This window comes from Temnothorax nylanderi, unplaced genomic scaffold (assembly GCF_030848795.1).
Source record: "Temnothorax nylanderi isolate EJ_2023f unplaced genomic scaffold, tnyl_v1.0 TNYL_tig0235_pilon, whole genome shotgun sequence".
Classification (NCBI taxonomy): domain Eukaryota; kingdom Metazoa; phylum Arthropoda; class Insecta; order Hymenoptera; family Formicidae; genus Temnothorax; species Temnothorax nylanderi.
Genome location: NW_027249297.1, coordinates 100,209 through 126,217, shown reverse-complemented (window position 1 = coordinate 126,217; position 26,009 = coordinate 100,209). Strand labels below are relative to the sequence as shown.

Genomic DNA, 26,009 nt, shown 5'->3' with positions numbered 1-26,009 from the left:
AACCAATTTTAGATACTGACAAATGGCGATAGCACTCGTTAAAACTATAACGCGCGATATCTGTGGCAGAAAATTTTATGACAGGTCACGTGAATCTTAATGTTGCGCCGCAAATATTACAGTTATACAAAATTTCACGGATAAAAAGCGGTAGAATTGCCGTCGGTTAATTAATTAATCGTGTCAAACTGGGATCGGTGGTTCTTACTTTAATGCCGTGTAATACCTGTAATACCACTATCGATTTGATGCAGATCTCTTAATGCCACGAGAGTAGATTACGGTTCAAAAACTGCGAGCGTTTTATGCGCCTTATCGCGCAATTTGAGCTAAAACCGGCAATAAATCTGTAATCTTTCTATCCATATTATCCCGTTGTTTGCAAATACTAGCGTTTTATTCCAAAATAAATAATTTTGACGAAAAATTCTTCTTTCTTTTGCTCATACTTTCAGTTTAAGAAAGTTAACATGCTTGTATATATTTATTGTCAACATAACTAAACAAATTGAACATTAATTGTTTATTTCAGATAAATTAATGGACTAAAAATGCTTCATTTTCTAGGTATATAAAATAGAATGAAAAAGATACTAATTACTAATGGTAAGACAAATAATTTCTTTTACCAATTTTCGACTGTCATCCGCTGATGGCATAATAAAAACATGAATATTTGATTTATGTACATACACATTATCAATAAATAAATAATACCGCTTATGTGACAATTAATAAAAAAAACTGTGCCAAAACTAAAATATACAACAGCTATGTAACTTTTCTTAAACGAACAATGAAACTCATCTGTAAATAATGTGTATTCATGGAACTTGTTGGCCCAAATCCTGTAGAATGATGATACGGAACGATCGAAGCCAAGAAGTGCATTTATAGAAAAATGTCACATTGGCGGTATTGTTTATTCACAGAAGATCTGTCGTTTCACTCCTCGTCACTCACATATTTCCGGAGAAACTCAAGAGAACAGGCCAAACGCATTCCGCGCTAAATTACTGCCTGCACACGACATTATTTACATTGGCCGATCGGCGCCACGTGCGTCCAGAATCGTTAATTCCCACGAGCTGCGAGCGAGAGATAGAGAGCGTGAGCGAGACGCCGGTGTCTCGCCGATGTTTCACCTGTCCGTCAAAACGGACGTGCCGTACCGTGAGAGAGATTCCCATCCGTGTCCCATCCGTCGTCGCCGTAAAATCGGTGGCACGCGCAGATGCGGAATCGGCGGCGGCGATCGCGGCGCCTAATCGCGATGTCTCGTACGGCGCGACGGTAGTCCCGATCCGTCAATGAGGAAAATTGGCGTAAGAGCGCATGAATGGGCCCCGGCGGTGAATAAAGTGGCCTGCGCGTTAGTATAGGTTTATGGAAGCAAGCCGGTTTTAGCTACGCTAATAGCATAGTAATGCTGGCTGATCTTTTCGAAATCCCGTAAGAGCATTAACCGCTCGCACGTGAGCAAGTTAAATTGCTATGTTGCGGGTATACCGCGGGTATGTAGCTATCACCTGGCTACAGAGCGCGTCAAAAGAAAGGGTGGAGGATCGCCGATGGATCAAGGGGGGCGAGACCCATCGTCGGGCGGAAAAAATTTATTCGCACTAGGCGTCTTGAAGCCGGTAACGAGATTAGGCATTGAGATCTAGCGTGCGAGAGGATCTGACGATCCGAGTCGAGGATCCCAATCACGTACCGGAATTATTATCGTGCGTGCTATCAGGTTTTGAGATGGGCTGTAATGTGATTTTCGATAACGTGCTAATAAGGCGTGATCTGTACTCCGTCGGTGCGTTTAATATTACGGTGGACGATCGTGGAAATTATTGCGCGTGATTACCATAGCCTTACAAACATAAAGTAACGTACAAGTTTACGTAATGACACGTAATGACACGGTGTATTTTATTTAGTTTACTAAATCCTTATCTATTTCGATAAGGACTTAATACAGCTTTCTTGCTGATTGCTGAAATTTATAACTTTATTTGTATAAGTGAGATAGATGGTGCGAGTAAATAAATTAGTAAAGCTTGTTGTGATTACAGTATGATAATACTCAAGTTTGTGCTTGCCAAACGCGAAAGAGAGTAAAAGAATAATTAATCCTTCCGATATTAATATTTTAATGATGCTATCGAGAGAAATTTTTTTTTAATATAATTGTTTCCCTCGTTTAGAGCTCGGATATAACTTACGAATATAAATGTAATATACAAAATTTGCTCGTTAACCCTTGACTTTGTACCAAATGCGTTAATCCTTCCTCCATCTTAGAAACTTTAAGCCCCCACGCGGATAACCACGAATAAGAGTCAATTGCTCTTTCGCGTCCACTGTACGGAGTGCCAAAACATGCTCGCTCTTAACATCGCAAAGTAATGGCCAGCGACTCTCTCTTACCCATTTTCTCGTAATCTATTCGTACACCTTCGAGCGGGAAAGATACATTGCGGATGAGGACGAGAGAGGACTGGGTTGCGAAGCGGAAAAAGAGACGGGGCGAAGCCGAGAGAAGAGGAACTCCGGGTTTGAGTATATTTTTAGAGACGGACTGTACCTAACGCCGTTGTCACACGACGTTGCCATCGCGGTTGGCGAGATTGGCGTATCCCAGGCTGCGATTGGTACCCCACCACGCGGCAGGAACGACATTGGTACAGCCCCTGCCACGCCAATTCCGGAACGAGTCGACGCCGGTTCGACGGCGCATGTTGTTCCTTCTCGCTTCGTACCGTGGCGGAGAATCGATCCCCGTCTCTTTTTCTTTCGTCTCTTTCGCTTCCCTCTCTCTCGCACCCATTCCTCCCGCTCCCTCCCCATCTTCCTTATCCCCTCCTCGCCGCGGGATGCGCGTCTCTCCCTCTTTTCGGAACACCTTCTCTCAGTTCGGTCCCGCACCTTCTCTCACTTCCACATTTGCCTTTCTCGTATACCGTTGTAACTATTTCTCTGTCGGTTCGCGACCGCGTTGCGCACCCCATTCCCTCTCCATGCGCTCTCAACGTCGAGCGTCCCTCCCCCGCCAGAGACCGGCGAGCGAACATCCCCCTCGCGCATAACCCCTCGACCAAGAGAGCGATCTGTAACAACTAAAGTTCTCGTGAAAAGTTGAGCCGGGCGCTCTCCTACGCCCTCCTGCTATAATAGCCGCTCGCACTGGTCTCTCCACCGACCATCGTCGCTGTCTCTCGCGCTGTCTCTCCCGTCTCTGTCCATCTGTCCCACATTCCGTGAGGCAAAGAGAGAGAAGGAGCGGGACAGACGTACGTGGATAAAGGGAGGGAACTGGAGAGAGTGTGAGAGAAAAAGAGAGATAGAGATAGTGAGAGAGAGAGAGAGAGAGAGAGAGAGGGCGAGAGAAAGAAAGAGAGAGAGAGGGAGAGAGAGAGAGAAAGAGAGGGAGGAAGAAAGGGCAAGCGCGAGAGAACGAGACGGAGGGAGAAAGAGAAGAGCCACGCCGGTGGACGACTCCGGTGGATTAGGGAATAGAATAGTCATTATCGTGTATACATCCGTATTCTACGAGCTATCGGTCGCGCTCGTTCGGTGAGTCGGTCGTCGGTGGAGTGGCGAAACGCCGTGGCGAAGCGCCGGTTTTCAGTGGTGTGCGCGGTTCCGAGAGATCGAACGACCTAGCCCGTCTCTTTTCTGACATTGGGAGGCGCGCCGACGAGTATTACGCGCCGGGCCACGGTGTGTGTTGGAGTGCGAATTCGGGGGCTACCCGCCTGGGATTATCGGGCTCAAGACGAAGAATATCGACGCGGGAGCAACGCGGTGCCGGTAATTACAAGTGCCCGCTGGTGAGTAGCGTCCTCTCCGCTATTTCCGAGACGACGTTTCATCGGAAATGTCGTTGTGTGTCGTGGCATTTTCCGCCAGTTGTTTCCGCCGGGAAGTGGTTTGGTCTCTCAGGGTCAAAGGGTGCACCGATTCGAGGATTGATTCGCCGGGGACGAACTGCATTCGCCGAGTCCGCTCATTTTTCTGGTGTCATTTTCGTCTCTCTTGGTGTTCTCGTGGTGTTCCTCGGATTTCCCATTGTCTAGCGATTTGCTGACCTACATAACGTCCACGTGTTCGTAGATAGACGCGAGGAGAGATTGTTCATCTATTCGCGCAGCCTAATGTTCCGTTTACTTGAGGCTAATCAATAGGACCGCGTCTTCTAGTTGGAGTCTACCAAGAGGTTGACCTAATTCTGTTGTCGCGAGTTTTGATAAGCGTGCGTTCAGTAAGACGTATGATAACATCGGTAGTATTTTTAGATTGTCATTAGCTTCTCTTCAATGAAATAGATCTTGAGAGCAAAACCTTGATTCTCCGAGTTCATTGCCATTTATTTAATTTCTATTTCTGCCTTAATATTGTCTTTTGCGTATTGTCAGAGTTGTAGTGGATTATGTGATTATTATAGGTTACAGCGTTAAAAATGGCTGTATAATGAAATAACTGCGTATGTATCTTTTCTAAATAATCGTCAGATAATAAGTTTGTATATCCAGATAACAATCGAGTAACTGACTCGAGTATGTCGTTTATCGCTGCTGATGTAGGTTCATCGCGAATCACGACGATATTTCGAACCAACGACTCGTTTCGTAACAGCCATAAAGCTTCCTCTACGTTTCTACAAATGTCAGAAATCTTGACAACAATTTTAATTATTTGTTACTTGATTGCAAGCGTCACGATGGCCGTCGATGGCCGAATCCTGCCTCTAAATATCCGAAATGGTGTAATATTTTATTCGAGAAAAGTGCGCTCTGAAAATCTTGTACTGACAGTGCAAAACGTATTTATAACGATAAATGAATTCACATGAACACGATAATGCAACTACGTACAACGATAACTTCAAATTTAGTTTAAAAATGTCATCGTGCTTAGTAAACTAATTATTAATAACGTAGATTCCCTTGTGGAACAGAATTCGACTGCGTACGCCACGGTTTTTATGATTTCTGCGGATTGCGGATATCCTCTGCGATTACTCCCCGCGGTAAACGAGAAAAAAAAGAGACAGAGAGAATCCCGGCCGAGCGAATCAACCGAATTCGGGCGCTGCGGTGCGCGAATACCTCGAAAACGCCGACATTTAATCGGCGAGGCGTACATGGAAGCTTTCATCCGGCCAAAGAGAGAATGTATAAATTTGTGGGCGAACTTGTTTCGAAATAACCGTGCGAAATTCCGCAGAGCGAGGGAAATTTCGCGAGTGACGGCCGGGGAAAGAGAGTGCGTGGCCCCAGGAAATATGCGGGTGTTAACATTTATGCGCTGAAAGAAGCATACCGTATTTGCCGGGGGGCTATTAATTGAACCCGCGCGCGCGCCCGGAATTATTAGACAATATATAATACGCGAAAAAGATTCACAGTCGTCGGCAAAATTTCACTATCCCGCGTTGTACGATTAATAATTCTATACCAATCACAATGCTGCATTTTTCGTAAAAAAAATTGAGAAATATCTGTTGCTCCGGAAACGGCCAAGCCGATAAAAATCCGAAATTTTTTCAAAGTACAATATGTATCACCATAGCGAGAGGTTGAAAAAAAATCCACGTTCTCCTTCACCTACGAGAATTTGTTGCGTACTTCCGCGTATACATAAATAATTGATGATTTTATCAACAGATTATCACGTTAAAATGATCAAACACAAAATTATGACGCACGTTCACGGAGAAATCATTGTGCAAAAATAAAATGTTATATTTACCTCGAGACCTCACTTTTAATGCCATACATATATATCAGTTAAACATATATAATCGACAAAATCTTAGTTTTAATAATTAACACTGTTAACCATTAAAATTATAGTAATTAAATGAGAATTCACCAACGATCTTGTACGAGTTTTGCAAAGTTTAGAAAAGCAGCTCCGAAGCAGATGGTTCTACAACGCTGCGCGACAGAGCTCGTCAGGATCTATTTTACATCGTACGATGTTTGATCCCTCCAATAATCTTATCTACGATGTCCGACGGCTGCTGTCAGAGCAGATCTTGTAACGCGCTGCGCCGAGCTTCGACTACTTCCGTTCGCGCCTGTAGTTTCGCGGGAAGTTTCGATCCCGAAATGCCCCGGCGTGGTAGCGTGCCGAGAGAGTTGGCCAGCGGGATTTCCACGGAAATAATCTGCTTACGGTAATCTTCTTGGCTTGCCTCCCTCTCGGTTAAGGTCCGCCTTCCACGAGGAGGTCCTTCGTCTCCTCGTCGTCGTCGCCGTCGTCAGTCTATACACGCTAGCGCGTCCTCCGCAGGACATTTCGGATATCCTAGTCGGTGCTCGATCTTCGTATTCGATGCGGCAACTCGGTCGCGAACGGCTCCGAAACGAAAGAGCACGTGTTTTTTAAGTGAAGAATAAAGAGTGCTGCTACCTATGTGACTCGAAATCGTGCGCATTGCGTTAGATTTTCGTGTATATTGTGGCAAAAAAATGTGATGCAATGACGACTGGTTATTACCAGAGTATAAGACTTATCGTTAGTATACAAGATCGAGGAGATCGAAAAAAAGATGACGTCATATCGAATAGTGTCGAAAAAATTCTGATCTAGGTAGTCTACATTGGAGAGTGAAAAAATTATGCTTCGTGAGAATTCCAAATGAAGAGGCATCGGGGAATATTGCAGAAATGATTGGTTTTCGTTTAAAAAGAATTTTATTTGTTTACCGTCTGTAAATCGTGTCGTATAAAAAAGCGTCTGCCATCTGGTATGTGAATAGAATATTGCTTTCTGGATATGCAGCTGCCTGAGAGATTGAAAATGTCGCGTTGACTGTTTGATGGGCAAAAAGGAAGTTATGATTATCGTGAATTTCAAAATTCACACATAGATTGCACCGCATCGAGATAAAGTAGACATTGAAATCACGTGAATGCGAGAACCTCGGCGAGAACGATATTTATGAAGATATCCGAATGCATCGTTATAACAACAAATTAACTCGAATGAAGATAATTCTAAGATCAGAAAATTTAAAAAAATTTAAATGACTCGTGAAATCACTCGAAATAATTCAGTCGCAGCTTTCTAATAAATAGTCTTGTAACAAAACGTTAAAAAATTGGATTTATATTATTTTCTATTGATGCTCTACACGACCAAAAATAACTTCGCGAAGTGACGTAGTTTATAATCCGCATACATTTGAATCATATGATCACTTCAATGCTGAAGAAGATACGGAAGCCGAACAACGAAGTTGACAAGTTTTTCCAAGGCTTCTACGATGGATGGTTTGCATGCAAAGGACAAAGTTTATCTTCTAACAAGAATTTATTCTTTCCGCAATGAGATTTTACGTCATGGCGTTAAAATGCAATATCGGGTGATAGATTTTATTATAAAAATGCAAACTAATTTAATTTTAATAGACTTGTAATATAGGTATATACGTGTAAACTTCTATAAGAAAGAATACGTAATATGAACTAAAATTAATTCTTTAACCGTGAAGATCTTAAAGAAACCATAGTTCCCGTTCTCGGTTTACTGTCACAAATTGAATCTCGTCTTCGGCATCGAAGCATCAAGTCTCTCGGAATCCCTGGTCGATGTTATCACGTGCGAACGGGTTCCAATGCCGCGCCGTGCGCCTTCGACGGTAGGATTGACGTGGCCACCGTAGAACCGTGAATGTCGGCCCGAGGGAACAAAACCTCCTCGAAATTGGCTCGGAGAAATCAGTAACTTCCACCGTCCGTCAGGGCGGAACATAAAGGAGCATGAAGCGGAATGGAGGCAGGTGGAGGCGAGAGAGGGAGGCGAGGGACAGCGAAACGAAGGAGGCTCATCCCCGTCGGTGGCGGGCTGCAGCCCCCATTGGCATCTCCTTTTTTGCCGGCCGGGAATAAAGACTAACTACCAGAGAACAAGCCCCTGGCGCGGCGCGGTGCGGCGGAGGTATACCATACCCCGCCGTCGTGTATACCTCGTGGAATTTCTACGGGAATTAAGTTTTACGCTCAATGAACGCGCAACAAAACGCCGTATACCCGGGGCTAAGATCGCATTCAATGCGATTCCTTTCCTCGTAGAGAGAGACGCTTCCCCGTGCACGACTCGGTGCGCATGGTTACGTGCATGCGGCCCCTTGACAGAGGTATCCAAATACAATCCAGGGTACATAAAGTGTGTGCGACTCCGCGACATAAAACCGCCTCTCTGAGGAAAAAGTTCAAACTCGATGCCGAAATAATTATTTCACAAGGCGCTAAGTACAGTCCGACGTGAATTCGACTTCGAGCTTGGCGCAGCTGCCAGCGTCTATAAGTATTATTATCATTAGGTAATTGAATTATGATTCTATTAATCAATAGGTAATGAGAAAGTTTTTCGTGTTTTTTTGTGTTTGCTACACAATGTGTAATATTGAGACTATATATTATATATATTTTTATTACGGCTGACGTCGAGGACATTAAGTTACGTATTTGGGAATAAGAACAGAGATGTACTTGACGCGTAAAGATTATTGCAAACTTATCACGACGAGAGCACACGTACGCGCATTTACGCCGAAGTCTTGGAGCACCACACCGGCGTAATCTCGAAAAATCGTCCATGGAATCAGTTAATGCCTCGCTCGTTTCACAAGTACCTTCTGGCTTTCCTCGCGATACTCGCGCACGGCTGTACTTCACGCAACGTACATACGTATACGAATTTATTGTGGAACTATACTATTGTGAAGGGGAGGGGGGAGGGGCGGGCTCTTCAGGAACAATGCGGTTGTGTGCAAATACTCCTGGAAACAATGCGGCCGCGACTTAACTTTCTGGGATAGCTACGGCAGTGTGTCGTTCTTCGTGTACCGTCGGATGTACCGAAGCCGCAAACCGCGCTACCTAATGCAGAAACGACGTTGCATCTCCCGCGATGAATCCCCGGTTGCTGCGAGTTGTTCCCGATGTGTGCGATCTTGTCGCGAGTGTTCACCTTCGCGTTATGATTCCCCCCCGCGAATTATTTTATTTCGGAAGATACGTATTTCGAATTAGTCATGTAGACATTTTTCCGCATGAGACTTGTAACTACGATATTGAAAATTCTGACTTTAATTTATCTAGATTTACTGTAAACTCCGGTTGGTGCCGTTGTATAAAATTTTGCTATTATTTAATTATGTTTAATTTATATTTATTTATATTTAATTTATTTAATTTATGCCAAGACGTTTTTTCTAAGGGCAACTACTTAGACAGGTCAAAACGAGGTTTAACTTTACAAATCTTTTTGTGGAAAAACGGAAAGAGATAGAAAGGTTGTGTTCCAATTACAAAGATCATATTTTCCTTTATTTGAAAATTCAAGTTTTATTTAAAAAATATTATTGCCGCGCGAGCCGAGAACGAACTGCTGAAAAATATTCAACTGTCTCTGAAACTTAAGAGGCCTTTTCATGCTGACGCTCAACGCTTGATTTGGGCGTCAAAACTGGTCATGTGACCAACTTCATCGGTAGAAGGCGAAATAGCATCAAATATGCGAGCGTCAAAACAAGCAATTGACTGAAACGAGCGTCAAGCGTCAAAGCTGAACACATTGCAGTTGAGCTTTTGCCATTTGACGCTGGAATTAAAAAGACTATCATGTGACCTATCACGTGATCAAGTTTGACGCCCAAATCGAGCGTCGAGCGTCAGCATGAAAAGGCACCTTTACGAAGTAATCGGAATATCGCTTCGTGCTTACAGATAAGAAAAATTCCACTCTAAAAGTAGCGTTGCGATGACAGGAAGAATTTTTAGAATCGCTGCTAGGCTAGGCTCCGCAGAAATTTGTTGCCGATTTAAGAATGCAACGGCGAAGCGCATATCCGCGCACGTGCGCCTTGTTGGCTTAACTTTAACTGATCCGCACAGATACGATATGCCGGACGTATCCGCAAATCGTATTCTTTGGCGACGCGCCGAGAGGGTGAAACTTCCATCTCACTCCCTCTCGCGCGGCACACACGCCGGGACGTAATAATGGGGATTTAACAGTCATTAGGGATGGCATGCCGGCATATCTCTCGATTGGTAACGCAAAGTGTTTGCACTAGGGCCGAACTGCCGAAGGACTGGGGAGGGGGGGGGGGGGTAAAACTCGTTGCAGCGGGAGATGGATTTTCGGAAAGGAGGGTCGGAAAAGTGCGCGCGGGTGTAAAAGGTACCCTAACTATCTTTCTCTAGTTTGATCGTTTCTCTCTCGGGCTCTCTGCAGAGTCGTGGACTACTCGAGTGCCCTCAAGGGCCAATCGAGTGGCCCGGCCTGGGCATTTTGTCCACACTTGGCGGTCTGTAACAAGTGCATTGTCCCGTGCACCAAAGTGCACAAAAATAAAGAGACTTCTGGCTATTGCAATAAGAGGGACCATCGAGTGCCCCTTCTCGCTCTCTCCCTCGCATTCTATTTCTATCTTTGTTTTTCTCCCGTGACGCCGTTTTAATATGACGAAAGTGCAAATAAATCTGCCGCTTTGTCGACAATAGACTTCAGTAGTGCTCTTATCTTTGACGCAATAATCAGAATTTTAAGATAAAAAAATTTAATTAGGTTTAATGATAAAGATATTATTATATTTGAATTTTGTCAAAGCGGCAGATTTATTTGCACTTTCGTCATATTAAAATGGCGTCACGAGGGAAAAACAAAGATAAAAATAGAACACGAGGGAGAGAGCGAGAACGGGCCCTCGAAGGTAAAATCATTAAGAGAAAAGCTGTATAGGTGCGTATTTGTTATTGAAATAAAAAATAACAGATAGAGAGGAGAGAGAGAGAGAGAGAGAGAGAGAGAGAGAGAGAGAGAGAGAGAGAGAGAGAGAGAGAGAGAGAGAGAGAGAGAGAGAGAGAGAGAGAGAGAGAGAGAGAGAGAGAGAGAGAGAGAGAGAGAGAGAGAGAGAGAGAGAGAGAGAGAGAGAGAGAGAAAGAGAGAGAGAGAGAGAGAGAGAGAGAGAGAGAGAGAGAGAGAGAGAGAGAGAGAGAGAGAGAACATTTACTTCGTGCACAACAATAATGCGCGAGGGTGCAGACGTTAAAAATTTCACGAAAGTGACAGTTGTTTTCAGCATTTTTCGCCCATGCTGGGTGGTATATGTATGTAACAAGTGCTTTGTGGCCAGCGCGAGGCACACAAGTGTACAAAAGTGGGAGATTCGCGCTTGACTGATTTCAGGAGGATACTCGGGAGAATACTCCGCCTTTCTTCGTCCTTCGTCCTCTTCCTTTTATAGCGAGCAAAATTTTAATATAACCAGGACGAAAGAGGCGGCGTCCCGGGGTAGTGTATACTCTATATGGATTCTTTTTCAACGAGCAACTTTATTCCGGTCCCGGGGAGAGATCGGAGGAAATTCGCACGCGAGCGTAATGAGACGTAATATTAGAAACGCAATACGGCACGAGCTCACCTTTTACATCCACGATATTAAGTATTCGTAATTTCATCGAGCGATGTAACGTCCATGCGCTCGTCGTTCTATCTACTCTAAAAAAAAAGAAGCGTTATTTTATCGGCGTAAAACATCCCTTTCAGAGTGTAAATTGCTACACGGATCATATTCAATTGCTTGAAGTAAATAATTTTAATTTTCTATAACGATAAATTTTACGTTCTAATTTGCGAGATAAAAATTTCTTTTCTCAAGTAAGCTTGTAACATTTGTTTATGAGAAATCGTTATTATATATAAATCGTTAGAGGGTGACGACCCGATAGGTATGTCATAAAGCCACTTATCATACGCATTACGCGTCCGGTAGTTAAATTGCAGCGGAACAAATTTCAACGGTAGTCGGGCACAAATTTCAATTGCGGACGCAACAGGATGCAATGCGGTACATACGCTACGGGGGTGAATGTGGGTGTTTCATCTATATTTGCGCGAAAAGACTCACGCAGCTCTATTAATACTTTGAAGAGGCCTTTTGTATATATGACGCGGTTCTATTCAACGAAATTCTGGTTTCAATATAGCGCGCGGTTAATAGAGGAAATGGAACAATACGTTATTAAAGGCATGGTGCAAGATTTTATTTCGGAAGTACATATTTCGAATCAGCCGTGTAGAAATTTTTCCGCGTGAGATTTGTAACTACGGTATTGAAAATTGCAATTTAAGTTTACTTAGATTTAACTGTAAACCCCATAGATTGTGTCGTTGTATAAAATTCATCGCGTCGAAAAATATTTAATTATGTTTAATTTATATTTATTTAGATTTTATTTGTGTCAAGACGTTTTTTTAAGAAAGTGACATTTATTTATACAATTAGACTACTTACAATTAGGGTCAAAACGAGGTCTAACTTTATAAATTTTTTGCGGAAAAACGGAAACAGATAGAGAAAACATATTTGTTCCATTGCAAAGATCGCATACTTTCCTCTATTAAAAAAAATTTTAATTTTATTCAAAAATATTACAAAATGGCGGCTTTATACAATATTTGGGAAACCATGTTTTTTAAAACAGCGTTTACGATGACCATAAGACTGATCTAAAAGCAAAATCGCACAAAGTTTATAAAATTAAAACATAAATGCAGTCTTTGACGTAGCCGTTTTTCGAAATATTGCATTTGAACAAAATGACAGTCGGTCAAAGTCAACATAGCGATTTTCCATAAAAAATGTTGCTCGTTTTTGGCTGTGAAAAAACTAAGTATCGGAAAAAATATGTCAAAGGTATTCATTAAAAACGACTAGTTTTTAATATCTAGAAAAAGTGTGTAAAATTGCAAGCCGATTAGTTGAACCGTTTTCGAGATCTAGTAGTCACGCGTTTTGAAAACTACGTTTTGAGAAAAATGTTTTAAACATTAAGTTTACACTACGAAAATATTATTTTTACACTTACATTTAATCATTTACTCCAGGACCATAAAGTAAACCTTCTGCCGAAGTGAGTGCCTCTAGAAAGTCTGTTTACTCTTCTCTATAATATTTTTCAACTATTATCTTCTCTTTTTGTACCACTTATAGAGATGTGCAAACTATTCGAATTTGAATTTCTATGATTTGAATCCGAACTATTCGAAAATTTCCAATCTAGATGATTCGAATATGAATTATATACATATATTGTCAAATTTATAAAATCATATTTTCCGTTAATAAGCAAAAGTACGGTCGCATATTAATAGATAGTGAGCCAGTGAGCATTCAGTATTATAACCACTCATTGAGCGGCTAACAGTTTAATTTTAATTTTTGACATGCTTTGTGACCCTATCAAATTGTACGTATAAGTTTGAATATGCGTAAAAAAATAGTAAGCTATGAATACTGAAAATAAAATAAACTATGTTCTTTTATTTTATAGAGTTTTCCATTGGGAAAAACTCACTGGCACTGGCAGCACTGAGTGCTTGAAGCGTATAGGTGCGATTTCACGATGACGCTCGACGCTGGATTCAAGCGTCAAATCTGGTCACGTGATAGATTCAGAGGGACGCGAAATATAACCTAACCACTGGATTGGCTGAAATGAGCGTCGATCGTCAAAGCTAAACACAGTTTAGCTTTTTGACGCTCGAATCCAGCGTCGAGCGTCATCGTGAAATCGCACCTTATTTCATTGGTAGAATTAGTGAGCATGTTTCTGAAAAACTCAAAAACTGAGACACTGCTGAGTGCCAGTGAGTTTTTCCCAATATGGAAGACGCCTTTAATTTCTATGTATGCAATTGGATAATGTTAATGGATACTACATTAGAGTATTTTAATAATTTATCTATAATTTTTCGCCTAATTGTTTCAGTTATTGCGACATTAAATAAAATCTATTTTATTTGTTTTTTATTAAATATTTAAATATCTTTTTTTGCTTTAAAAAGATTTATATTATATAATCAATATTATTTTTTCACATTAAAATATTTTTCTATTATCCACGTGTTAAAATTCAACCTATTAATATAATTATACTGTTAATTAAAAATTATATTCCAATGATTCAATTCGAAATCATTCGATTCGCTTCGATTCGAATAAAGTTTTGTCGGTTCGATTCAATTTGAATTCGAAAGAGGAAATAAAATTCGATTCGATTCGACTCGACATAAAAAATCCTTGATTCGCACATCTCTAGTCTGCATGGCATTTAGTGCGCGCTCCTCTTACTGAAGTAGGGGAGACCGGGGCTCGTTGGCACCGTTTTCACAATTTCGGCATTTGAGTTTTTATACAACTAATTATCATGATTAAACAGTAATAATATGATAGAGAGAACCTTTCTCTACATTTTCGTGCCAGGAACGCTGCTGTATAGTTTCTTTGTAATAAGTGAAATACGAACATGCTGCATTGTAGCCAACTTGCCCCGATAGTAGGGTAAGTTGGCTATGCGACAAAAGTCCATGTTAAATTAATGAAAACGTAATAGAAACACAAAACGGGTAACAGATACGTACTTCTTGATAAAGATTGTATCGTTTAAAGTTATTTTTGTAATGATCGAATAGCAAAATGCTGTTGCAGAAAAACAATTGTAAATTATTTTAGATGTAGCTTTCTTCAACATAAAAATATTAATATAAATATATATCTAGCTTCTATCAGCATTGTAGGTAGCAAATTACATGCTCAAACAGGTCTCACGCACGCGGCAACAACAAGTCAAGCTAAGCGTGTCTTGATATGAGCCAACATACCCCATCCCTATATACATACGTTTTATTTTAGTCATTTTATTACAATAAATTACTGATGTTAGTCAAAATAACATGTCATATAGTAACGGAAACTTTTCTTTTAACTAATGATACGTCACATAGATTTAGTTCTCAAGCTGAAGAACATTAATACGATATTTTGAAACGCTCGAAAATTTACTTGCCACCTCTTGAATTAGAGTTTTCTCTTTTTCTATTGTAATACTTGTTTGATTAAAATAAAGCTTTGGGAAAAGTACCTACGTCATATAAGAGATATTTTGTGATAACTTTTCCATTGTTTTTTTCGCTATAAATACATAAACGGAACGCATTGCCAACTTGCCTCTTGTGCCAACGAGCCCCGCTCTCCCCTACGCGGTGTTCGTCTTCAGCAATGTTTTTACATGTGCATTCGGGCCTATATCTTGCATTGCTTGGGGAATTTATAGTAATGCTCTTGCATCTTTATGAAATGTATCCGTGGCAATATATGCAGCTAATTCCACTGACATAACGCCACCGTGCATATTATAGTGCTCGAGTGTTGTCTGCTTTAAAGTATATTTTTCCACCACAAGTTGCACATTTTGCACGAAATGCACTGAGAAATTTTTGCGAATACTGTTATAAAATTTAAAATACGATATTGGATTGTACTTTCTTTCGGGACAAGAATATCGCCCATTAATTTTAATTTTTTAGCAGAGGCACTATAGCTGTCCTCTTTCTGTTCCATCTAATATCGATTTTTAGGAGGTGTATATGCTTCTTGGATCTTGATTTTCGAACATTTTCAAATATTCAAAGATATCTATAGAATCTTCTCGGCTGTTTATTGCTGATTATTGCTGTTTACTATTCAACTCTAATCAACGCTATTTAACATAATATCGTTTGCTTGTCCGAACAAGAACTGCTGTCAAACCGATCATTTGTGTTTTTAAGTACAGCTCTGATGATTAGTATTAGTATAAATGAAAACGAAAGGGATCCTTCACACAATAAAGAAAAGACGAGAGAGACTTTTCTTTAGACCTGTGAAAATCGGCACAATCCTGGCCGCAGGCCATCTGTCTAGCGAGTATTCAAACATATTCGGCGATAGTTTCGTGTAAATTTTATATTATTTGCCAAATCGAGTTTAGCTTCACAAAAATATTTTTAAGACGTACTTTAAAAATATGTAAAAAGGAAAGTCAATTTTTTGACCCATCTAGGTATATAGATGTCTCCTCTTAATTAAATCGCTGGACATAGATAATCAGCACTGTGATATAATTGGTAATGTGGCAAAGAATATTTAAAACCGGCCGACAACTCGGGGCTGTTCTGCATCTTGTATTCAACATTTGCATCGTGACGCTTGCAACGCTGTCGTCATTCGATTGTTTCTTACCGTGCATTAATTACTTACCGATTATAGTGTCCCTTAATCCGAAACATATGGACAGCGACGTCCGGGAGACAGGAAACAATACGTGTTTCGTCGTCATTCGGCATATCGCAGATGTGCACAGACGTAATAAACGTGGCGGCAAATAAATTAACAAGTCGCCACCACCGGAGAAGGTGGATCGTCCGCGATGGTGCGAAGGAAGGGAGCGATAGTCGTTCCTGACTTTGTAATCGGAGAGGATAAAACGGCGACTTAAGTCAACGGCTAAGAGCGCGACGGAAAGAGCTGCGGAGCGTGTTGCGCGTTATTCAGGGTCGAGCCACTCGACGTTCCTTTTCGCCGTTCTCAGGTTATCGGGCCGCCGATACATTTTCGGAATTAGGTTGCGAGCCGTGGCTCCTCCGAGAATACTACGGAGTCCTGTTGCACCTTCGTTGGATTATCCCATGCAGCTGCCAACCGCGTCATTCTTATTTCCATGCCGGACAACACGATCGGCTTGTGTTTGTCTAAAAGCATCAACTATTCTCTCTTTGACGATGCGAGACAGTCTACCTGATAACCGACTCAGTTTTTGTTTACTTTTCTGTAAAAGAAAATAGTCGAAATAGGTAAAATTATTGGTAAAAAAGATAGAAAGAGAGAGAGAGAGAGAGAGAGAGAGAGAGAAACTAACTTTTGTTTGTTTTTCTCTTACTTCTAATAAATAATGTTTGCAATTTTCTGATAGAAAGAATTATGATTCAATATTCTGCATTTTATATTAGTCATAATTTTTAAACATTTTATTATTTATTCTGAGGACAAACGTATTATTGTTTGTATGAAGCAAACATGTATATATTTTTTAATAAGACAGATTGTCGACTTGAATAATTCTTGAATATAATTTCAGTTTTATTTCTGTCGTTTTTTCAGACAGAACGTATAATTTGGACGTTGAGGACGTCTCTTTAGGGAGACCGCGGCGGGAGGGTGGTCGTGCTGGGGGCCGAGGGGGTGGTGATGTGGCCGAACAGCCTTGGAGGTACTTCCGGCTGCAGCGGGGGCGCCGGCGCCGCCGATCTCGGTGGCCTCGCCGCCTCCACCACCTCGGCCTCCGAACTCTTTGGGCCCGCGGCGTTCGGCGCGTCCGCCGCGGGGCCCTATGGCGCTCTCAAGACCGGGCCCTACATGGGTCTAAGCATGCCGATCGATGCGTTACACTCCACCATCGGTTATCCCGGTTGTACACCCGCCGGTGAGTCCGTCTACTGTGAGTGCCCACCATTTTTTATTAATTTTAACTCAACTGATTTGCGAAAGAATTTCTTATCTTTAAATTGTACTGCTTATCAACATATAAACAAAGTGCGAAATATTCGACTGCTGTTGTATCTGTCAATTTTTACAAGTATTAATATAATTGTACTAAAAATTGCGGGAAAATTGTTGTAATGAATTATAATGTTGTACTGTAATTGGAGAAAGCACGTTGGTAAATCGCAGAAATGCTAATAATGATACAATACAAAATTATTCATTAATGTAAAAGCTTTTGCATTATGTACCGAAGTTGCTTCCAACTCGTGAAAATATTATTACTGCTATTATATATAATTTAGTTATTAATAAATGGTTCATTTATTCTATTTATTTTATTAATCGTTATCGATTAGTTATTAAATGTAGTTGACCTGTACACCGTAACGTATAGATAACGCAGTGAAATTTATTAATTTGCTATTGTTGATATCATGCCGCGCGAAATAATGCAATCGTAAATTAGAGATTTTAAAAAAGAATTTTTTCTCGAATATCAATTATTATTTTCGAAAAAAGCGATTTTTTAATTTTTTTTAAAATCTGTAGAAACACATTACGATACATTAATTAAGTATCGATATTGATGTCGTTCGTAAATATTTGAGAGAAAAATCATAAATAAAAAACTAATCAGAAAAATCCCATAATATTTACTGACATTAGGAATTCTGTATTAAAGGCAATCCAAGAAAGCAACGGCGGGAAAGAACGACATTCACACGATCGCAATTGGATATATTGGAAGGGCTTTTTTCAAGAACAAAATACCCTGACATTTTTATGCGTGAGGAAGTGGCTATGAAAATAAATTTACCGGAATCGAGAGTGCAGGTAAGTCGTCGACAACAATCCGATAATATTTCTCACAAATTGTTTTATAACTATCGCACGTATATCGTAAAAACCGTAAAAAATCGTGTAATAATTCATCAGTATTATTCGTAATATTTAAATTACTACATCAAGAAATATATAGGAAAGTACGGAACTTTAAACGCGTAAAATATCTCCGCAAATATTTTCGTATTGCAGTAAAAAAATTCGACGTGTCTCTCCCCACGAAGGGCGTGAGGGTGTCTGATTACCGAGGGGGTTCGCACTATCGGCACGCAGACAGTGCGGACAACATCATCGATTCTTTCTCATATGTCCTTCGTTGAAGTTAACTAAATTAATCGTTTGCCTTACAAATGCCCACATATTCTTCGGACAAACATCTTAGTATCGCAATTACGATGAAAGAGAAATTTAATAGGATTCAATTGGAAATTTCACACGCACGTTTATGACGCGAAGTTCCGTTCGATACAGGTTGCGAATGTAACATATGTTGTGAAGTGTTAACAATACACGAAGCGCGTTATAACGTTATCCAATATATAACCACATAAAATCCTAATAACAAAGGGAAATCGAACAAAAATTGCAATTGTGCAATTAAAGCGCAATTGAAATTTTGCGCGCAATTGTTTATGACGGGTGTAAATAAAAAAAAAGCATAAAAAAGTATTAAAAGCACCAAACGTTTCGGTTCTCTCGGATTCTTTTTGATGATTCAAAAAGGATGAAATTCATTCACCCTGCCCATATGAAATCGTAAACGACGCTCCCCTCACTGATATTCTTGCTCAATAGCAGAAAGTTGAAAGAATTTTTCTGTGCCACAATACCGCGAAAACCTACATGAAGGATGACATTTTCGGAATCAACATTTTGGCATTGCTTGGCTGACACCGTGCCATTTGCTCGTGCCGAGTTCGATGTCCACGGGGCCCCGAAAAACGTGTTCGCGCATATTCCATTCTCATCAAGACCGGAAAGGACGCATCGCATCCGCAATTGCCGTCCAACACACCTGGCTACGGCCGTGTAAACGGGATGAATGGGCCCGGCATGGGCCATAGTCTTCCGCACGTTCGTCGGACGACTGCAAAACCGGAGATTGCTCTGATGTTCATCGACATTCTCTGACCCTCGCATGACTTCTCGAACACAGACGGTTTTCGTTCTATTGTAACTTCGCTACAGCTAGTTTCCTCCATGATCAATACGATTATAATGTCACTTCAGATTGTATAGTTTAAAATTAATTTTTTATAAAAGACCATTATATTTTTAGCAAAATAAATCAACCTCGTACTAGGTTCTTTAATATCACAACATTTACCAATTAATCAATGAATCAGTGATTGATAAATTACACCGTATCAAGGAAAAAGGGGGAATCGGATTATATACTAATCTTATTATTTACAATCGCCACTGAAATAAAGAAAAATTGACATCTAATGTAAGTGTACTATTATGGAATTCTTATGATAGACGAGTTAACATTGGTGTGTCTTGTCAGTCGAGTCGCATAAAATACTTTTGCGACGTTCTATCAAAAGCAAAGGACTCGTGTTATGGCGGTGCGTACACTAGACTTCTTCGGCGGAAGAACGCGAGCTGTTAGTATCGCCCCCTCAGAAAATCCGTAGAAACCCAAGCTTACCTCTCCGCTTCTAACATCGATCGCGAGAGGCTTCTCCAAGTTCTACTCTCTCCTCCTGTCGCATTTCTCCCTCTACTTCTTTCCACTCGCTTCGTCCCTCCCTACATCCCCTTATCGTTCCAATGTATCACTTCTAAGGGCAAACAAGAGGCATCGCACCGTTCTTCACGTATCCATACGTCGTACAACAATTAAATCGAATTCGCGAATTATATTTCCGAGTCTTAATTCAAAGACATCTTTTTTGACTGGCAACGAGCAAATATTGCAACATCTGCTAGTAACATAAACGTGTTTGACGATGTCCGCCAATGTAATCGATATCATTCGTGCGCCGGCGAAGAGAAGAACGCTTTTTAGTCCGCATAAGTATAATTAGCAGCTTCATTACAAGGTGTTCGCGCAAAACCAGTGGGCACTTTGAACGCAAACCGGAACGCGAGCCCGTTGGTACGCGAAATCGGCTTATTCTATTCAGAGAAGTTGCTCGGTGTGTGGGACGACCTATATTTCGATCGGTTTTCGTAATTCTGTTGCATTAACGGCAGCCTGGTAGCGAGCGTGTCCGATATATACGTGGCGCGTTTTCGTTCGCGCTGCTGCAGTCAGCTTGATTGGTAATTGATAGTCGTGCCAGTCCGGCATTCCCTTATAATTGGCTATTACGCCAGCTTTGCGAGAGCTCCCGCGCGGCTCTTTGGATTCGTTCTGAATCACATTTGTGTTACGCATCGTTGGAACGTTGGAAAATATCAACTTGATTCATTTTGCGCGACAGATGCGCGACTTACTATTTCTTTTTTTTTTTTTTTTTTTCATGGTAATGCAGCCGCGGTAGGGAAGTCTGATTAATCGCGTCTGTAATCGCGTAATACCGCGGATAATTTCACGTGTGTTTAAGGTATGGTTTAAAAATCGGAGAGCCAAATGTCGACAGCAACAGAAGCAGCAACAGCAGCAACAAGATAAGGCGCCGAGATCGAAAAAGCCCTCGGGGAGCCCGGCTAATAATCCACCCCCTGGAAAAAGTCCTTCAATTACCACCCCGCCTACACCCGCCGCCGCGGTACCTGCTACTACGCCCTTGTAAGTATTACTTATCTTAATGAGCTCTTATCTTTAGCGCACGCCCGTAATCGCGCTAACGACTTTTATCTCGAACGGTGACGTCTCAGTCTTTTAACGTGTCTGTGCGAGATAATCAGCAACTTAATTAGCTTGATAATTAGTATTCTAATTGCGACTACACGCGATAGATGTTATCGAGATATCTACGTATATATTGCGCGAGATACGCTTCCTTACGTTCGGACTTTGAATGCATAAAGTATAATTGCGGCGCGATTGCTGCAAAAATTAGGTGTTTGTATATGTTTGCTATAATTGCATTTCTGTATTCAGGAGTGGCGGTACGGGCGGCTCAGCGGCAAGTTCGCCGGCGCTTTTAAGGGACTCACCGCAATATAAGCCCGCGGGAAACGCTAGTTTGCTGTTAGCAGCTAGCACGACTCCACCGAGCGTAAGTGGATGGATTATAGCAGTACTTTCGACGCATATTATGTTTACTCGCATATAATAGGTCGGTTTATATTCTAACATTTTACGTTCTTTCGCGAGAAAGTATATTTTAAAGACTTATTAATTACCTTTTGTATGGAATATTTATTATTATCGTTATTATATGCTCATAAAATTCTGTTCTTCAATAGTTAGGTGGCACAGTGTACAGCAGCGGTGGTGGTAGCAGTAGCATCTGGAGTCCAGCAGTAACGGAAAGCGGTGGTGCATTTCCGGGTGATCATCAAAGATTAACGTGGACGACAACCCCTTCCCAGCAGCAGTGCTATCAAAATTATTCCTACTATACCAATATGGATTACCTCTCGCCCGCCTCGCATCAGTTAAACATGGTAGGTAAAATAACGTTCTCTTTCTCTAAGTCTTTTGCATAAACATATATAACAATATCAGTTGTATCCCAGACAGTATCATGTCCAAAATCGAGACATAAGATGTCTTAAAGATGTCCCCATTTTAAACATGCGTGCTGTCTGGGATGCCACTAAAATGCGTGCGCAGTGAAAAAATAAAGAACAGCAACTAGAACTAAAAATAAGTAAAAGCACTATTATCGGATTGTCAGGATAATGGAGGTAGCAGCCTTGATAATTCTTGGAGCAAAACGAGAGACGAAAGTACTTCATCTTGGTTTTACAATAGCGCCGGATGGGGCGATCGTAAGTGAACCTACAAGGATCGAAGAACGAAGCCTGAGTACATATCATCGACAATAGTGAAGTTATACGGCTTGAATCGAAGTTTATTGTAACGCGATGCCAAATAAAACGAGCAAGTCCTTCTCGTTTTGTCGATAAATGTCGATACAGACTAAACATATCTTTAATAAACTCGGCCAGCATTCGAACACTGTGGAATGTACAGGCCGATCGAGAGTGCCATACGTATCTTTCTGCATTTATTGATACAGCATAGTTTAAATAGTTTAAATAAAACGGGATGTCCTATACATATCTAATTTTATTATCTAAGTAGAATATTTTCTTTACTATTAAAATCTTTAGAAAATTTTCTACAAAAAATTATGTTATTTTGCAGGAAGCAATATTATTTGCATCCTTACTATTGCGTTGTTTAGCATTAATGTCTACAGGAGATATTTTATATTTTACATGAAAAAATATATATAGGGTAACTCTGGTATTTACGCCGCGCGGGGATTTACGCCGCAGAAGTCAGAAAAAATAGAGGGAATAGAGATACTTGCTCGCAATCACACTGTTTTGTGCCTTTATGCCATATTAGTATTGTGTTGTAATTTCAGTTCTTTACTGTTAATATTAACGAAACCGTCGTTAAATCGATTTCTCACCGTAGTAAGTAGCGCGATCATATATTACGACCTACGTAAAATGATTACTGTAGGGAATGTAAAAGGTTTAATGGTTATTTCATGATACATAAGTGTAGAGGGATAGTGTAGAAAGGATGGAATACAGCAAAATACAAGTGCATAGCTCTTATATTCTTTGTATAGCTTGATATCTTGTATATTTCTTCTGTTTAGGATATACGGCATTTTAGCATGCGGGATTTATACCATAGTACAGACGCTCTGTAAAAATCGAAATCTCCTATGTGTTCTTTTCCTTGGGTCGTATACCAATAACCTTTAATGTATCTATCGTTCTTCTATTTTCTTTTAAAAATTTTTCAGTTTTATAATTTGTTTATCATTCTTACATCTTAATAAACTTCTTACACACATTTTATAACTTAAAATGATAGAGTGTTCCGCCAATATAGATTAACAATAATAAGAGGTTTTATTTCGACTCAATTGGCTATTATATAAAGTTGACACAAACGTTACGACGTTTCGATCCTTGGTTCGGATCCTTATCAAGCAATCTACAAAGCAATTTGGTCTAACGTCAATTTTATAACTTATTATGACATTTTATTGCCTATTTATAAACATTATTTGTAATTTGTTATAAGGCATATATTTCACCCATGAATGTCATATATCCCACCTCTATGGGATATATGGCAAAATGCAAGGGTTTCTAAAAGTTTCTTTATATTAAATACAAAGAATGAATATTTCATATTTCGATTTTTTTTATAGTAGTAGACAGTATAAAGTTTTTATTGGTATAATCCATTTGCCTTAAACATAGTAAATAGTACTCGATAAATTAAGTTTTCCTTAGCTGCGGCGTATATACCGGAGTTACCCTATCTACTATTAAATATATTCCGAATAAAATACTTTATAAAGTAAAGAATATCTTATATTACTTTTTAATAGTCTTACCATGATATTTTTATACACAAAATGACAAAACGAATCAACTTATGTTAAAAAAACTTATTTCCATCTCTATAAAGAGCCTTTATATATTTTTTAAGCGTCTTCATTTATAAAAATTATATTCATGTTACGCAACGTTGCCTTTTATGCCATAAAACTTTCATTAGATTTGTTTTATTCTAACGTGCATTACATTTTAGAAACATTTCAGATAATAAAGTTTAGATAGGACATCCTGTGGCGTAATTGTTTTTCTGTTGTCGGCACATGCGTTCATACCATAATATTCTTTGAGATATTTTGACCCGCGCGAGCTTTGTGAAATGTGTTGCAATGTACACGAAGTAATTTTAACTACTACTATAATCTGTTTTATTTCTTATCTCTCTCGGAACCCAAATTATTAAATAATATGATTGTTTAATATTAGAAATACATAAAGATCTCAAATCGATGGAAATAGTGGTATTTTAAAAAGATGTTTCGTATTTTGATAGTTGTTTCAAAATTTTTTGATAGAGCAAAATTAATTAATATCAACTAGTCATGTTAATAAAATAAAGATTGAGAAATTAACACAATTAAATAAAGAATCGCCATAAAGAACGAGTGTAATATAATTATGCCCTTTCTTTTTTCATAAATCATTACCTTATCCATTATGATGATCTATATAATGATCTTAATATCATATAATGATGTTAATAAGTTATTCGAGAGTAATGATTTTAATAGTTTAAGTAAATCTTTTATTGTCGCGAATGGCGACTTTTTAACGGTACATTATAATCGTTTCATGTAATCTCCGGGACAAATAACTATATTGTGTACATAATATAAATACTTTTACGATATTCAAAAAAATTATCTTAGATTCACACACGTTAAAAAAGATAATGGAATACATTCAAACAATTTAGTTCTCAGTATAACAAAAAAATTTTTAAGAAGAAGTATGCGTATGTCTAGGTATATCCGCATATGTACCATGTACATAAATTATATATAAAAGCATATATATATAGTGCAAGTTTCTCTATGTACATATGTATCATTCTTTCGTGTAGAAATACACTACCTGAATATCGAAATGAACTCGCGTTATGACATCGAAGTTGTTGATCATCTTCTTTTTAGAGACTTATTTCGTATGAAAAAAAAAATATATTTTACCTTTTATAAATTTAATAAATAGCACACACCGTCCCGCTGTCAGAAAATTCGCATTGAATTGTCTCTCATACAATATTATCTTTGTATACAAAAAGGATACGAATATAAAAAAAAGACGTTTAAAGTGATACTCATCGTTAATTTCTCGATTATAAACAGATTTTCTCGCAAAAACTCATTAACAAAATCTCATTTTACATGTTTAAATTTATTATTTTGCGCCCGGCTTTGCATCACGAATCCCGCCATATCTTGTATTTGTTATCTCTGAATATTCCATTGAAAATATATAATTCTTTATTACGATTATCCTTCTTTTTAACACGCGATGTACAATAAGTTACAAGCGATTTCTGTCATATCTTATATGCTATTCAAACTTTTGGATCAGTCGGTTAAATTTTTGTGAATTCTGTATGGATAAATCTACCCATTATCTGCGCGTGCGAAAAATGTTTCAAATTCAACCGGACGATTTGCGTATCACTTTTGGTAAAAAACTTCTATTATCAAACAATATTGTCAACATTTTGGAAAAAGAGATTATCGACAATGGAACTTTACAAAAAGAAAAAAAGAAACAAAAAATCTAAACTGAATGTCGATTGTTCTCTATACAGACGTGGTGAACGATCATTGATTTATTATAAGATAGAAAAAAAATAAAGATCTATATGTAAAGTAAAAAAAATGGTTTAAGATCTATAGGAATAAGTATGTAACTGTTTAGATTGTTATTATAAATATCATCAGTACTTATAAAATGATCGACACGGAAAACAACGACGTACATGTCTCAAGATGTATGAAGATAATATAACAAATTTGAATTGTATGTTCTCACTTTCCTCTTATCTAAAACTTTCTGTTTAAAATTTTCTTTATCCTATCAAAGTTTTTGAATATTAAATATTATCTTTATTCATATAAAATTTTTTATTTTAGTAAGACTATAATATATCCTGTTCTTATTGCAAAAGTTACGTTTATATTGCATCATGTAGATTATTGTAGATATAAAATGCAATTTATATTATCATTTATACCTAATAATTTAGGTTTTTCAGAGTTTTATGGAAAATTATCAGTTTTAAAATTATTACATTATTTACGTCTCAAGAGATTTA

The 26,009-nt window shown here is 39.2% G+C and overlaps 1 protein-coding gene across 2 annotated transcripts; it reads left to right on the top strand.

Moving 5' to 3' along the window:
• Positions 1-3,028: 3,028 nt before the first annotated feature.
• Otd2 (uncharacterized protein LOC551357 homolog) lies at positions 3,029-25,717 on the top strand. Of its 2 annotated transcripts, none has more exons than XM_071718011.1 (7): positions 3,029-3,824; positions 16,994-17,315; positions 18,060-18,211; positions 20,776-20,960; positions 21,276-21,393; positions 21,584-21,784; positions 22,018-25,717. In XM_071718011.1, the coding sequence occupies exons 2-7, from the start codon at positions 17,081-17,083 to the stop codon at positions 22,117-22,119; spliced, it is 993 nt and encodes a 330-aa protein (XP_071574112.1). In that variant the 5' UTR covers positions 3,029-3,824; positions 16,994-17,080; the 3' UTR covers positions 22,120-25,717. The 2 variants fall into 2 exon arrangements, with proteins under 2 accessions (XP_071574112.1, XP_071574111.1); XM_071718010.1 differs by having other exon boundaries at positions 3,031-3,824; positions 16,994-17,330.
• Positions 25,718-26,009: the final 292 nt, after the last annotated feature.